This window comes from Prosopis cineraria, unplaced genomic scaffold, assembly GCF_029017545.1.
Source record: "Prosopis cineraria cultivar Desert tree isolate PC_DT_omini unplaced genomic scaffold, ASM2901754v1 PC7, whole genome shotgun sequence".
Taxonomy (NCBI): domain Eukaryota; kingdom Viridiplantae; phylum Streptophyta; class Magnoliopsida; order Fabales; family Fabaceae; genus Prosopis; species Prosopis cineraria.
This window is the reverse complement of record NW_026555338.1, coordinates 37,468,154-37,484,113: the sequence shown is the minus strand read 5'-3', so window position 1 is coordinate 37,484,113 and position 15,960 is coordinate 37,468,154. Positions and strand designations below refer to the sequence as shown.

The following is a 15,960-nucleotide window of genomic DNA, read 5'->3' as shown; positions in this document are numbered from 1 at the left end:
CATCGGTGAAGTGACAGCGCCACAGGGACAGAAGTTATAACTGCACACGTACGATTCCATAGCCAAGAATGCACGCATAACCCTCCAAATTAGAGGACCACACCACACCTGTGTTCATTATTTCACACAGGATAACATATAAACAAAATTTATGAAATATATTTATACTTTTTCATCGGTTGGTCTATTGAATAAAATCATGCTTTGGCAGAAATTGATCCAATTGTTGATTCAATGACATAAAACTTAACTATAACTTTTTTAAGGTGGTTGAGTTGGAAGTTCAATATAAAAAAGCTTTAAAAGACTTCTTTAGTATGATGAAGAATAACTTAAGTATTACCTTAAGTAAAGCTGTCGTGAACTTTGTGAGGAGTGTTAGAGCCTAATTTAAAAAGACCTTTGATAGAGTGAAGTGAGGACTGTTATGTAAATAGGTTTGCAACTTATAACCCTAAATCACACATATTTTTAAGTATTTCAATAAGGGTTTTTAAAAACATTTATCACCGTGAATGCTGAAATTCTATTTACATCCCAAAAAACTTTCAGAAGATAATTAAAACGTCTCCTTGAAAAATCAAGTTGCAAATGAATAATGGCCCTACGTTTTGATCAAGTCATCACGCGCTATTTTAATAAATCTTTTGACCGGCACTATTTGCACTGTTTCAGGTATGACCTGAAAGTAGTGTCCCGATGAATCTATGAAATACTATGTGCAAGTCGGAAAAAACAAAACAAGTAATTTGAGAACAAGAAAGAGCGTCCCCGCAGGGAATTTTTACCTAAGTATGCTGAAATCTATGAAAAGCCATGTACAAGAATATCTACTCTGAAGATGATGTCCTAAAAAGCAACATTGCCTTATTCTACACTCAATAAATAATTAATGATTTAAATCTTCAATCCAAGACTAATTATTTAAGCAAAAGATATAGTGGATATATATAAAACAAAGTGAAACCCTCTTAAACCTAGATGAATTAGGCTCGATATTAATAATTCAATTAGTACTAATGATGTTATTGCTCATGGAAGAATCATCAAAAATGATAAGAGTAATTGGATTAAAAAAAATTTTAAATATTTTGATTATTACCACAGCACAATAATAGAGCTTTTGAAAATATTGGAAAGCTTCAATCTTTATAAAATGAAAAATTATCCAAAATTAATATTTATTTTGATTTTATGAAGGCTTTATCATTTATTGATTGTAACTATAATAAAAGCCATCCTCACTCTGTGATTATTAAGAAGATCATATATCTTACCATCAGAAATTAGAAGGTCATTTTTGAGTTTTGACCAAGTCTACAAAAAAAAAACTAATAAATGTGTTGATGTATTGGCACATAAGATGTCAAGTGAAAATTTTGATATTTAATTTATATCTTCAATAACTTATCCCCCTACTATAAAAGCCATGTGGCTTTAAATATAATTAGGTTATAGTCTTTTTGTATGGTTTTCTTGTAGTCTTACATTAAAAAAAAAAATGCTGAGTACAAATATATCCCCATGATCTTACAAGAAGGCATCTCTGCGTACCGAAATAAAACTGACAGGAATACTGGTAACCACTAGTGCCCAACCTTGCCAATTGATTTTTAAACGATTTAATCATGATAAAAAGGGTGACGTCATGATGATGTTGAATTTACCACCATGGCAACATTAAGGGATCTGGCCTTCTCAAGAACACAACCTTGCTATTTTTCGATCCCTTTGTTTTCCTGTTATTATTTTAACTTTTTGACTTTGTCCTTGTATTTTCCTTTTATATATATATATATTAATGACTTCTTAGTTGTATTTATAATCCGGAACTATCATCAAGGTTGTTGTTCACAGTTTAAAGAGAAGTTTTCGGGGGAAAATTGTAATTTTAAAGTTTTGAATAAGGTTGCTTCATTTGTTATTATTTCTAGCAGAGTTTATGGAACATGTATTATTGTTGGTGCATTTAGTTAATCACAACATGATGTACTACTACATTCTATAAAAAATAAAAAACTTTTAAAATGTAATTATGTTGGGGGATTTTACACACACTCCCCCTCCCGTACTCAGGAAGAAGTGTCTTCAATTGATATCGCTCCCTCACGTTTGGAGGAAAAAATTTAAGGAAAATTATATTAAAGTTTTATATAAAAAATTAATTATTTTAAAATTTATTAATAATTAAATTAAATTACATTAATAATACAGTTAATTGTCAATACAGTTTAATTTAATTATCAACGAATTTTATAATAATTAATTTTTTTATGTGATATCTAGTTATAATTTTTTAAAAAAATCCATAACAGCCGCCTCAAATTAACCCTAAACTAGCCCCTCCTCAGCCACAGTTTGGTTGTTATGAAGGATCAAATTTGTATAATTGGGACAGCATTTACCCTTGAATGCCTGGAGATTTGGATTTAGATAACCTAAAGCAACTTTTTTATTTTTTATTATAATTTTTTTATAATGTCAAATTCTCTTTGGATTATAGTTTTATTTGAAATTTCATCTACTCCGATTTACTTTTTTTCTTCACATTTTTCTGTCTCTGTCACTCTTGCCTCTCCTTTCACCTTTTGTCCTCATCTCTTACTAATTAAAAGATAAACATAAGATTGTTACTTTCAATCTTCTATGTTTATAAATTCAATTTCAGCTCATCTCTTTTTGACTTTGAAATTTTTTTACAGTATTCAAACAAAAAATTATTAATATATGAGAATCTAAAATTTAAATTTAAATATATCGGTGCAAACGCTAGCTAGAGAACACGGGTAACACGTTTGCGTTCTTGCCATCCGTGAATTAATACAGTCATGTTAAATTAACTTAAACATTAAACATTGATACGAAGTCACATGAGCCTAGGCGGTTAAGATGGGATGGTAAATTCAAAAGCATGAGATCCAAAGATTTGAAATTTGATTAATTTCGAGGATGGATTGATTGAGGTGAGGGTGGCCCAGTCCGTACAATGTGATCCGGATGTCTTCGCTTTTGCACCATCCACTCCCACCATCGCTGTTTTCGTCCGCATTCCCCATCGTCACATCACGCTCCATCCCCCAACACCCCCCCCCCTTTCTTTTTTTAACCAATAATCCACATTCAACTTCAGCTTTCATCCTCGTCCTGGCAAGAAAATATGAGGATTATTTTCATATTTTCAGGGCTTTCACAATTTAATTACACATTTAAAGCCTTTCAATACATTTATGACCATTATCAAAAATAGATTGATTTTGACGTGTCTAGATTTATGTTAAAATTGTATTAACGAAAATTTCAAGATGAGTTAATAAATGACGCTAGCTAGTAGTGGTAAATGGTCGTGCAGGGTGAGATACAAGTAACTACGTGAGTTCAAGCTATAATGCAATATAAGGAATTGAAAACAAATTAGATATGAAATTTTTTTTGATCAACCAGTGTACCATGTCATTCACGATCTATCTAATAAAAATATAATATTAAATAAAAATTTATTATAATATTAATAGTAATAAGGAGAAAAAAGACAATAAATTAAATAGGTATTTTATTATAAAAATAAAATCATTAAAAATAATGACACATGAGATTTTTTTATTGAGTTATGCAACTTTATTGAATGTATTATCGATGACGTGGTGTAAGGGATTCATTTAAAAAATTTTCATTAGACATAATGAATACAATGAATAGTGCTGAGACAAAAGAATACCATAAAATTAGATAATTATCTTGAAGTCACTAAAACTTAGTTAACGTGATTTTTTTTGGAACTTAAACTAAAGCTGCTAATAATGATTGTAAAGTTGGTTATTATTGAAAGTGTAATTGTTAATTTAGTTATGCCATAACAAGCATAGATTTTATTTTATCAGCTTCAACTTAATAATTAATAACTTCAGTTTAGATACTGACATCAGAACTGACTATAATATCAATTTAATTATGCAATGATAACTATAATTTTACATTAACAATTTCAACTTCATCCTCATCAACTTTTATTTAGCTTTTAATAAACACATTTTCTATTACTATTTCATGGAGAAAATTACTTTTAAATTACTATTTTAATAACTTTTATTTACCTAACTTGAATTTTATGGTATTCTTTTGTCTCAAAACTATTCATTGGATTCATCATTCATTTATGTTTAGTGGCCATGTCTAATGAGAAATTTTTAAATAGATCTAGTGCAAAAGAATTTCTATTAACCTATGCCTAACACGAACACAGCAAAGCCACAAATTATTTTTGGAAGAATGACAAAAAATTTTTAAAAGAATCAATTAATTTAAATTAGGTCTCAAGTGTTAAATTTTAAGAATTTACAACTTTATCTTTTAATTTTGTAATTATATTGTGATGAATTTGTAACTTGTATTCCAAATTTTAATATAAAAAATAATTTTTTTATTCTTCAACTATATTAAAATTTAAAAAATAAGTTATAAATTCATCATAATGTAGTTGTAAATTAAAGAGATTGAGTTTTATATTTTTAAAATTTGATACTTTAGATCTAACTTAAATTAATTGATCATTTTAAAATTTCTTTATCATTCTTCCATTATTTTTTCCTCCAACCACGCTGCCGCTGAGAGCAAGAGAGACGGTAAGGAGCGTGTGGGGCAGAGAGATTCAAGACTTGGATTTTATTTGGCTATCCTCTTAGCTTTTAAATTCTTAATGGTAGAAAAATTTAGGAGATGAAATGTTTAGAATTTTTGGATATTTTTTATTGATTGATAGTTAGTCTGAATATATATATGTATGTATGTATATACACACACATAGATGTAAATTTATTTTGAGGTTTTAGAAGGTTTAATATCTGTCTATAAATTCTTTTATGAAATTTGAAGAATTGTAGACTAAGATTTGAGACTTAAGAGTAAAGATTTAAGATAAATAGATATTTTAAATCAATGATATTGAGTTATAAAAAATTCATTAGTTATAAATATAGAAAAATATTTTTATACAAAAGGATATCAATTTAAAATAGGATTTTGGATTCTCCAGAGTGATTTCAAGATCCTAGAGTAATTTTAAAATAACAGTAGAATAGTTTTAAAATAATCTTTTAACAATTTTAACTTATGTATTAATATTTTTGTGCATGCGTGTGACTTCTGTAAACTCTCATTGCTTAAATTTTTGTAGGCTTAAGAAAAATAAGTAACTTGGGCTTTTTTCATGTGTGTGTCAACTTTGTTTTCTGTAGTAATTTATACAAGTATGATCTAATTGTGTGTCATGCATGTATATAGATTATGTGATAAATTATTGAGAAATGGTAAAGGATCTAACTTTGAAATTTAATGAGTTACTTTAATCATGCTAAGCATGGTTGTGACTTATTCTCATGAATATGTGAGGTTATATATTTCTTTTAGGAAAAATATAACTTTAAATTCCTATACTTTGCTCGTATTTTGCTACAAGTCCCGACACTTTTTTTAAGTATTTTGAGTTCCTATATTTTTATTTTTCAATATTCTAAACCCCTTCAAGATCCCTACACTTTGTTTATTTAGAGTTTTAAAATATCAAAAAATAAAAGTGTAGGGACCTAAAATATTCAAAAAAAGTGTAAGAACTTATAGTAAAACGTGAGTAAAGTACAGGAACTCAAAATAATATTTTTTCTTTCCTTTAAAGTTTGTTTTCATGTATGCATTGTGATTGTTACATATGCATGTCAGGCACTAGTGGTAGGTGGAGGAGATGACGACGATGATGACAATATATATACATGATTGTGATCAAGTGGTTTGCCTCTACTTTGTCTATAGTGATTGGCCTTTTTTCAAAGCCTTATTCCCTAATATTTACCTAGCCAAGTTTGTAAAGGAGGATGTGGGATAATGACATAAGAGGGCTTCATTCTTCAATACTTACCTAGTCAGGTTTGTAAATGAAAAACGTGGGACAATAACACCTCCTCGTTGTGTTCTTTAAGAAGGAAAGTTATTGTTTGGGGCTTGGATTCTATACCTTTGACCAAATATAGCTTGAGTTTTAGATCTACTTTAATTAGCTTAGCACGTGGTATGGGTTAAATTATGGATAAGTCTATAATTCCAATCAATTGTATAAGATTGGACGGAGCAATGGAGGGCTATTGTCTCACGTATGATCATATGTTGTATATGACTATTGTAAATGGTGATTTGTAAATTGTTATGCTGATAATTGAGTAATGATGATAAAATATGTATGCATAAAGTGTTATTTGTGTGTAATTGGCAGTTTGTGCATATATACAGTAAAGTAAGGGGGAATATTATAAAACTTTAGAAGCTCACGATTATTTTATTATTTATCTGAAGTAAATATTTTATTATTGAACATTTGTGCTGAGATTTTTATTGAAAAATAAATATTTGAATATTTTAGGCGATTTTCAATTTTGGCCCTCCATATATGTGTTCCTAGTTTCGTTACTGATTGGTAATACTTTTTAATTAGTTTAAATGTTTAATTTTTTTATCAAGATTAGTTTTTAAGTACTTTCTCTGTTAAAAAATGTAAGAAATTTTTTAAAAAATTAAATATTAAAAAATGTAAAGTATTTTTAGTCTTTTGAAGTATAATCATCGTCTTTTTTTTCAAAAATATTCCTATTAATAATGAATTTATATTTATTGTAGGGTGTTTAATATGGGTAAATATAAAAAGATAGAATTAGTTTGAAAGTAAATAATAACTTTATTGAGGGGTGAAATTTGATTAAAAGTGCCTTATATTTTTAACAGAGAGAGTACTTGTTTATTTGATTTTTTTTATAAACATGGTAACTCACTGAAATTTAGATTAATTCTTTTCTATTATAATTTTCTTTTAAAAAATAAATTTAACAATTAGTTTTAGATTTTTTACACCATAATAATTATTTTTATTAGTTTAAATTATGTTATTATGATGATATTTGGTTAAATTTTGAATTAGTAAATTACACGGCCCCTTCCCCACTACCCCCATGTGACACTCCCTGGACAGGTTGACACTTGACACCTTCCCTTTTTCTATGATTTTTTCATCATGTGAACAATAAAATTTAGTATAAAAAAATAAGTACTTTTTTTTTATAAAGTACTTCCCCATATTGATATAAGGTAAAGAAACCAACTTCACGCTTGTTGACAAATACAATTCTATTACTAAAATTATTTTAAAATATATATTTTTAAATTTTAATCTTTATAATTAATAATCATAATAAATTATTGTATATAAGTTAAAACGAGAGATAAAATTGAAAAAAAATATTTACTTTAAATTTGTCTAATATCATATACCAAAAAAAGTTTTTAAAATTTGTCTTATATTAACAAGTGGATTGAGCATAACATAGAAACATTAATAATCTAGTCTTCCAGTGTTTAATAGATTGGGCCATGTACTTTTATAAATATCCAGTCATCTGAGGATTAAATTGTAATTGAATCCCATAAAATATCAAAATAAATTTATCACATGTTTAAAATTTTAAAGATTAAGTTGTACCAAATTAAATTTAAAAATTGAGTTATACCCAGATAAAAATTACATAGACTAAGTAATTGATTTCCGAGATAAAAGGCAGGTAATTATACATTTACACTTCTTTATTTAAATTATGCTTTTATTGAATATGTGTGTGTGTGGGGACAAGTAAAATGTACTAATGGCCTCTTGTTTTCAAGTCCCACCAGTCTACATATATTTTGAAAAATATGTCCATTATATGCTAACAAGAAAGCAAAAACAAACTATAAAAACTATATACATACATACATACATATATATATATATACATACACATATACCATTCCTGGTTCTTAATCCTCTCTTGCCAGTGATTTACATTGATAAAACTACGTGTAATACAAAACCTACATAAAGTTGCATATTGTCTGTAGATTTTGAACTGGACGGGGTATACCACTTTGAACGCGATTGCCGGTCGGGATGCGTAAGCAAGGTCAAGGAGAGGAGAGAATCTGATGGGGTCGCAGTCGAGCGCGTGAATTGAGTAGATCCACGCTACGTGGCCCCTTTAGTCTCATTTGTTGCGGGCTAAGTCATGACGTAAGCACATGACGGAATAAAACTTCAAAAGTGACGCTTCCTCCGTGTGTGTATGTGTTTTAAAAGATTTGCACCCCCGTCTCTTTCTTTTCCAGTAAATGGGAATTTCATTAACTCAACATGAGGAGCCAAAAAGTCCCAGAAAAACTGTGCAAGCCGGAACAAGAAAGAATTACAACAGAGCTAAACTGAAAACATTAAGTGTTTGTGTTTGGATTAAAAAATTTATAATTAAAGTTAAGATTTAATTAAATTGAGTAAATTGAGGTTAGAAAAAAAAGTTGGTGACTATAAAGTAAATTATATTTTAATATATCTTTTTAAAAGTTAGTTCGATAAATTAAAATTTATTTAAATGATTTAATTAAAAAGTAATTGAAACGTATTATAACAAAAATAGATATGAGTTTTGTTGTATATTATTGTGACTAATTTAATGTTTTCAAGAAAGAATATTAATTAAAATTACATTTTTAATTAAAAAGAAAATTACAAATATAAAAAACTTTAATAAGTAAAAAATATTAATTTTTAACATGGTATAATTAAATGATAATATTCAATTATCAAAAGTAAAAATAAATCTATAAATTTAAAATGAAAATGATATATAATTTTTTAGAAAATAAAATATTTAAATTAAAAAATAAAAATAAAACATATGCAGAACATTATAAAATTATAACGTCATATCATGACATTTTTGTTATGATTTTTAACATGGCCAAACGTTGGCCATCAACCCAACCTCAAAAGCTACAATTTCTAGCTTTAGGGAAAAAGTAGCCTTGGTTTAGATTTTTCCCTCATTTTTGAATGAAAATAAAGCTCAATTATAAACAATGTAAACTGTACAAAAAAGCAAAGCCCAATAAAGAGCACCACCTTTCACTCTATACCCTCCTTTAATTGAGTGGGTTGAATGTAAAAAGTGTCAAAAAAGTTATGGTTATACAAACCATTTCTAATAATATTAAAAATAAGAAAAACTAAGATTATTATAAGAGAAATTAAAAGAAATACTTCAATCTCTGAGAATAAGTTGTCCGATGCAAGATTAACTCTTGCAATTGGTGTTTGCATCAAGAATCCCTAGTAATAAGATTGTAATTGTCAACACATGGGTTATCTACCTTAAAATTTTTTCCTCATTCAAATAGGATTATTTGAACTTTTCACCTTCCAATTTAGGTTTATGCCATCCAAACCTAAATTACAATGTCATCCAAACACGCACTAATACATCCCACTGCAAAGCTATGACATGAAGTTAGGAGATGCAACACAATTCAATTTAAAAATTAATAATTTAAAAAACATATGATAATTTAAAAAAAATAATTACTTTAGGCAAAAAGTATAGTAATATAAGTAAAATTATGCATACTTTTATATGGAAAAATATATTGATGATTTGTTGGGCAAAAATGTATGGAGAAGGTTGATACAAAGTTTATGTTTGAAAGAAAAGAAAACTATCATTCAAAAATATGGCTTAATTTGCTTTGGTTGGATTTTATTATTAAACAAAACAACTCTTGATTGATCCATTTTTTTAATAATATGTCCAATGAGTTTAAATCTTTTAGTTTGAATTTATGGAAAATGAGTTGAAATATCATATATTTGAAAAAAATTGAACCCAAATATTTTTTCTTAAGTCTAGATGGTTGAAAATTCTTGAATCAAAGGTGTAAGATTGTAAATTTCACACACCTTATATGTAATTTTCTCCATGTGAGGGGGTGAGTTTGCCCCCATCACATGTATATGGCTCCGCCACTGATTACATCAGCACATGAAAAAGAGTAAACATTTTAATAGTGTGATCAACTATAGCTTGGACATGATGGAGGAACCTTTTAGGACTGGAAGATTCCCCATAAAAAATGCCAAGTTAGCTCAGTGGTATCAGGTTCAATTTCAACTTATTAAGTAGGAGAGGTTCGAGGATCGAACTTGGGGAGGCTCTCCTCGTGATATTTATCACAGGAGAATAATCACACATACCACTGTGGAGGAATCTTGTCTCATAACATTCTTGTCTACCCAAGCTTATAGAAAAGAAAAGTGGATACCTGTACCCACCCGTGTCTACCCGTACCTACCCATACTGACCTTATCGACAAAAAAAAAAATGGACACGCCACATCCGCGTTCAAGATTGGTGTCCATGCTTCTTTGGCTGTGATTCTCTATTGGGAGAATTTTTGAAGGAAGCAGAGTAAGCCATTTTTCAAATTTAATCTCAAAGATCTCTCTTTCTCTCTTGAACTTCTAGTTCATCTGTCAAGATAAGGCTAAGCAATATCACTTCTCCTCTCTCTTTACTTGCTGATAAAAACACAACTTAACAAGATTACATAGTTTAATTAAGGAATTGGGGGTTGACCCCTGTTCACCCTAATTCACAAGGTGATTACCTAATCGTGTTTAACTAAGCACATGTCTTATATGACTATGTGGAGTTGGTAAGTACATTACTTCCTATCTTACAATGCAAGTAGATCAAGTTATTCAATGACCAAGCACTCGCTACAGCATGATTTAGTTGAATGTTTAGTCTAATTTTTCTGTTCCTATACTCCTTTGAAAGACAATGGTAAAACCCCATTTAGATTCCTCACATTCTAGCTAGGACAAGTAAGAATACAATTGACTTAGCAAACATGACACTAACACTAAAGGTAGGAATTATCATCCACTGATCCATGATCAAGCTATAGTAATTCTAAGCAAAAGCTCAGCTGCATAAATCCAACGTTCCCATGAACAAAATACAGCGCTAATCAAACAACAAAAATCTTCCGCCCATTATTGCACACTAACCTTTTTTACTGAGTTGTATATAGATTAAATTTATAATTTTATTACGGCTTCCGCACTTTTTTTTTAACTGTAGTTCCTCCATCCATGATTCATTTTTTTCACCATGAGACTCACATCTGCATTTTTTTTTGTGAATGCTAAAAATATAAATAAAAATTTATTTTGTGATATAGTTTTTATCATACATGTTATAAATACAAACTAAATACATGGTATAAAAACCATTTGTATCACTGCTTGCACACCTGATTTTTTTTTTCTAACAATACGTGCTAGTTAAATTTATAATTTTATTACAAATTATAAATTTATTATAACTTTTTACATATGAATCGATGAACCTATACCAATAAATAAATAAACCTTTAGTTGTGTTTGGCCCTCACTGTTATTTTTTTCCTCGGGAAACCCTCACTGCCATTCTCCCTATTTTTTTTCAATTTATTATTTTGTATATATTAAAAAGACACCCAACAAATTTTTCTGCCTGGAGTTTGTTATTACTTGTAAAATTTAAATTTCATATCATTTTTTTCACATTTGCACGCCTAACTTTTTATAATTTGTATAAATAAAATTTATAATTTCATCGTGCGTTACCACACCCAATATTTTATTATAGCTCTCGCATTCATCATCCATATTTTTATTAGGGGTCCAATATCCACTTTTTTGGTTATGAATCCCACATTCCCTCAATTATATAAAAATAAAAAACTAAAAATTTTTCACCATTGCTGCTATACTAGTAGTTAACAACGTTACGCAAATTACATTGCAAAAGCCGAACAAGATTAAAAAAAAAAAAAGTTAATGATTTTATTGAAGTTGACTAGAGTGCAGGCTTTCGTGGCTGGTGCAAATTGGTTCTGGTTTCGGAGTCTTTAGTGGTTGATGCTTAAAATTGTGGGCCTTATTGGGCCGAATTGAAAACTGATGGGGTCGGGGAACCCGAAGTCGAAGGTCATGTTCTGGAAACTGCCTTTTCGTCGTCCAGCTTGTTCTTATTTTTTGTGGGAGGCCATCGTTCCGGCTTCTTCCCCAGCTTCCCGGCGTTGTTTCTGCAACTCCCGTGCGCCATTGCGGGTTTGCTTTTTGATTGATTGGTCGCTGATTGTTGATATCTTTCTCTCCATTAATCAACTCTTTGACTATTGCTTGTACTTCTTTTTTTTTTTTTTTGGTGATAAACCTTAGGTTTCATAAAATTCCTCCACTATCTGATTCTTGCGGCTTATTCGTTCGAACCTGACTCTTGCAAGGTCATTCACTTTTGAATCATGTTTTAAACATATATGGAATTTTGTTTATACTTGTGAATGATATTGTATCAAGTAGAATAACATCCCTTCATATTCCCAATTTGTCACTTGTGTTACTCGCTCTCTGTTGCTCAAATTTTTTAGCTTGCTTGCGTATATGCTTTTGTTTCTCTACCAAGAAATTTTATCATGTGCATTCTACTTTCTATTTTGATTCTCAAACTGGAGAATTCAGCAGCCCGTCTGAATTTGATTGCGTTCTCAATTTGATTGGGGATTGGAGTTGCGCACGCACTTGTGCTAGTTTGTGGAAGTCTGGAGTCTATGGACATAATTGAGTCCTTCGACGGGCTCTATGTTGTTTTGTTCGGCTGGATCTATCCTTGGTTATCTTTCTTTTTCCTGCTTATCTTTCCCCCTAATTGTCTTATTTCTTGTCAGATGAGATATGAGATATGGTATTAAGATTCTTACTTTATACTTTACTTATTTCCCCTAATTCCAATCCCATATTTTCATATTTTTTATACCATTACTTTCATCAAAAGACCCAAGACTTTTTCAACTAATGAGTTGTATGCTTCTATTTGCCTATACCTTTCCATAATATTTAGATTTTTATTATAAACTTTATCATGCCCTTAACAACAATGAATCCTTCATTACGCTTGTAAAAGAATTATCTTGAAATATGAGTTTGGAAGTTAAAACTGTTTGCGGATCACATTTAGCAAAATGGAACTTGCTGGGGATTTCAGTCATAGACTGCAGCTTTTGATGTCCTCAGTTGAATCAATGAATCCCCAAGTGTTGGCTGACTCACTGGTTGATTGATTTGATCCTAACCCACGAAATCCTGATTTATTCTGTTTCAATCCTTTACTTTATTGGGAAAATGTCAGTTCATGTGGCCCATCTTTCTTAAATTGATTCCCATTGGTCTGGGGGCTTTCTTCTATGTATCCATTGTCATATTTCTTTTCCCTTCTTGGGGCGGGGTGGTTTCCTTAAGTTGGTTTGCTGCTCAGGTGTCAGTAGCAGTGATGTTTGATGACTGATGAGGAAAGAAAATGAGCTGGGACAGTGGGACTTAGGTTGACTGAAGAGAGAGAAGTGCATGGAAAAATCGTATATACATTATGACATGCATTTTTTCCTTCTGATGATTTTAGCCATTTTGTTGTGTTGTTGTAATATGTGGTAACTATCCTAGAACTAAGAATCCTAAGGAATTATAAATTAAGAAATTTCTAATAGATTGATTGTTTATTTGCCAATCAAGTTTTGTGAAGCTAACAAAATGGTCTACTTGGTGTAAAAGGAGGAAAAAGTTGTAGTTTTTAAGATGAGAATGATTCTTTTGGTATCCTGGTATATGCTTAAGCTTTTAGTTAATCGGCTTTAGGTGGTTTACTAGAAAAGAATTTATTGTATTTACATCTGATGTCTGAATTCGGGGCTTTAGATATATCTTAGATGGAGATTTTTAAGTTATGGATAGAGGGAGTGGGAAACCAGTAGTGCTCGCCTAGCACTTGATCACCATTATGTAACACGTGCTGCAATTTATTGTGCATTCAACTATTTTTAATTGTGGTCGGCCTTGCTTTCTTGTTATTGTTATGGGTTCTCAGAATACATTGCAATTATCTTGGGATATAGCTTTTGGAAATGATCCCTATGCATGTAAACTAGATTAAACATTGAAGAGTAGGTTTATATTGATATCTTATCATAGGAACATGTGCTCTAAGTTCATTTTGCTTGCTTATGAAGGAAACATTGGTATTTTTCAGGCTTCTCAGAATCTTAGCTGGGTTTCAATTGATGTATTCACGCTACTAGTGTTTGGTTCCTCTTGCAAGATGAACAATTCGTTGACTGATGACCATGTAAGTGATTCATTCCTGATAATTACAGCAACGACCTCTCATTAGTAGGTCTAAGGCATAACCTGCCCGCAGGGTGAAGCAACTGTGGCGGGATTTGAAGTTCCAAAATCACCTGATTCGAGCTATACAAACGCATACCCTGGTAATGATGATGAAACTCGTGATCCACCTATGGTCCCTCCCCATTTGCAGCACACTTTACTCAGCTATCCTGCTAGCAGAGACACTGCAGGAACACTACCATTACCCCAGAATGTGATCCTGAATCATCTTTACATTGAGAACAGTGAAGCCCCAAGATCCATGGTGGCATTGGGATTTACTCATCGCTTCCGTTCTAAATATGTTACAGTTGTTCTTTACAAACCAGTCCAAACAAGGGGGAGTACAAGCATTTGATGTGCTTATAGTGATTACTGATTATTACCCTCCAGCCTTGTTCGTTAGTAATGCTTCTGCATTGAAATTAGATATTATAGACTAGATATCTCAGTTAGCAGGAAAATATTAGTGCCCCATGGCAGTTGAAGTACTTCCGATCACGTCAGGGTATTCCATATTTGTTTATTCTGTTTAGTGTTTTATGGCAATGGTTTGAGCTTATTCCTTTCTTTCGCTCCCTCTTTTTCACTGTTTCTCCCGGATAAGGCTATCTATTTTTAATACTCTGTTCATGATCTTTCCTACTACTTGTTCAGCTGGAAAATGCGGAATAAAGGATGATTGGCATTATATAAATAGCATTATTCTCGACTTGCTGACTCATCATAATGGTGTTTTTGGTTATCTATTTGTCATTGCTGAGTAAGATTCGTGCTACGTTGTAACTATTGGTCAAACCAAGCCACGGCAGAAACAGGCTTTCAGGTGAGCGGCACCAAGTGAGAATAATTCGGAATGGTGCTGTTGCTTGCTCGCGCGCGCCCGCGCGTGTTTAATTTGGGGAAAACATAATCAAATCTCTGAATGTGAATATGATATATATATATATATATATATATATAATTGATCCCATAAGCTAATGTGATTCTTTGAAGTTGTTGATTAGTACGAAGCACAAACATGACGTGAAAGAGTGTGGATTGTAGCCTTCTCCCTGGCATAATCCAAAGCGCTATTGATTAATGTACAATACCCAGCTGAATGTCTAAGGATCGTCTATATTATTATTATTATTGTTATTGTTAATTATTAAATGTATGCGGAAAATGAACAATTAAAGGAACAAAATGCACGTATTTTTAAATAAAATATTTATATTAAATAGACCAAGAGCAACAGATATGTTGGTTGACATGCATATATGTGTGGTAATGGCCGTCGGGGCCTCCAGCAAAGACCACGAATGAGTTGTATACCTCCAACTGTGGTTGCTCCAGCGCCTTATCATGCAAGGGGAAGTGGAGTTATCTATGGACTCGGATGAATTGTATACACTGTAGAATGAAGAGTGCTTATAATATGCAATGGCCGTATCCATAGATAAGCGCTAAAAGTTGACCCAACAGTGTCGGTCCGGGGAGGCAACCAATTTTAGCCACAACTTCTGAGGTTTTGATTTTGAATATGCAGTGGGACCCTTGCTCTGCAGATGTTTTTTACCCCCCCCCCGGGGGCCCGGGGACTTCAATTATTGTATTTCTCAGTCAACGCAATCACAATAGAGCATGAAATAGTCAGAAGTACTGTTTGTGTATGTACTTGTGAATGCAAAATAATTGAGCAGAAAAAGAGGAAGCAACTCTAAGAGGTCATGAAGGGCTAGGTTGAGTACTTTGGGTATATTATAGAAAGGGTTTCTGGCGCCATGGACTTCTGCAAGGTTCGGTTATTTCCAAACGACAGAGACAGCCTGCGTTTATATGTGCGGTTTCTTATACTATCGACGAGGGAAAAT

General features: G+C 31.2%; 1 protein-coding gene across 2 annotated transcripts; it reads left to right on the top strand.

The window, feature by feature from the left end:
• The first annotated feature begins 11,841 nt into the window (after nucleotides 1–11,841).
• LOC129315009 (SNF1-related protein kinase regulatory subunit beta-3-like) lies at nucleotides 11,842–14,816 on the top strand. Of its 2 annotated transcripts, XM_054958499.1 has the most exons (4): nucleotides 11,881–11,995; nucleotides 12,107–12,171; nucleotides 13,968–14,063; nucleotides 14,136–14,816. In XM_054958499.1, exons 3-4 carry the CDS (start codon nucleotides 14,037–14,039, stop codon nucleotides 14,460–14,462), a joined length of 354 nt encoding a protein of 117 aa, XP_054814474.1. In that variant the 5' UTR covers nucleotides 11,881–11,995; nucleotides 12,107–12,171; nucleotides 13,968–14,036; the 3' UTR covers nucleotides 14,463–14,816. The 2 variants fall into 2 exon arrangements, with proteins under 2 accessions (XP_054814473.1, XP_054814474.1); XM_054958498.1 differs by lacking the exon at nucleotides 12,107–12,171 and having other exon boundaries at nucleotides 11,842–11,995.
• The last annotated feature ends 1,144 nt before the right edge of the window (nucleotides 14,817–15,960 follow it).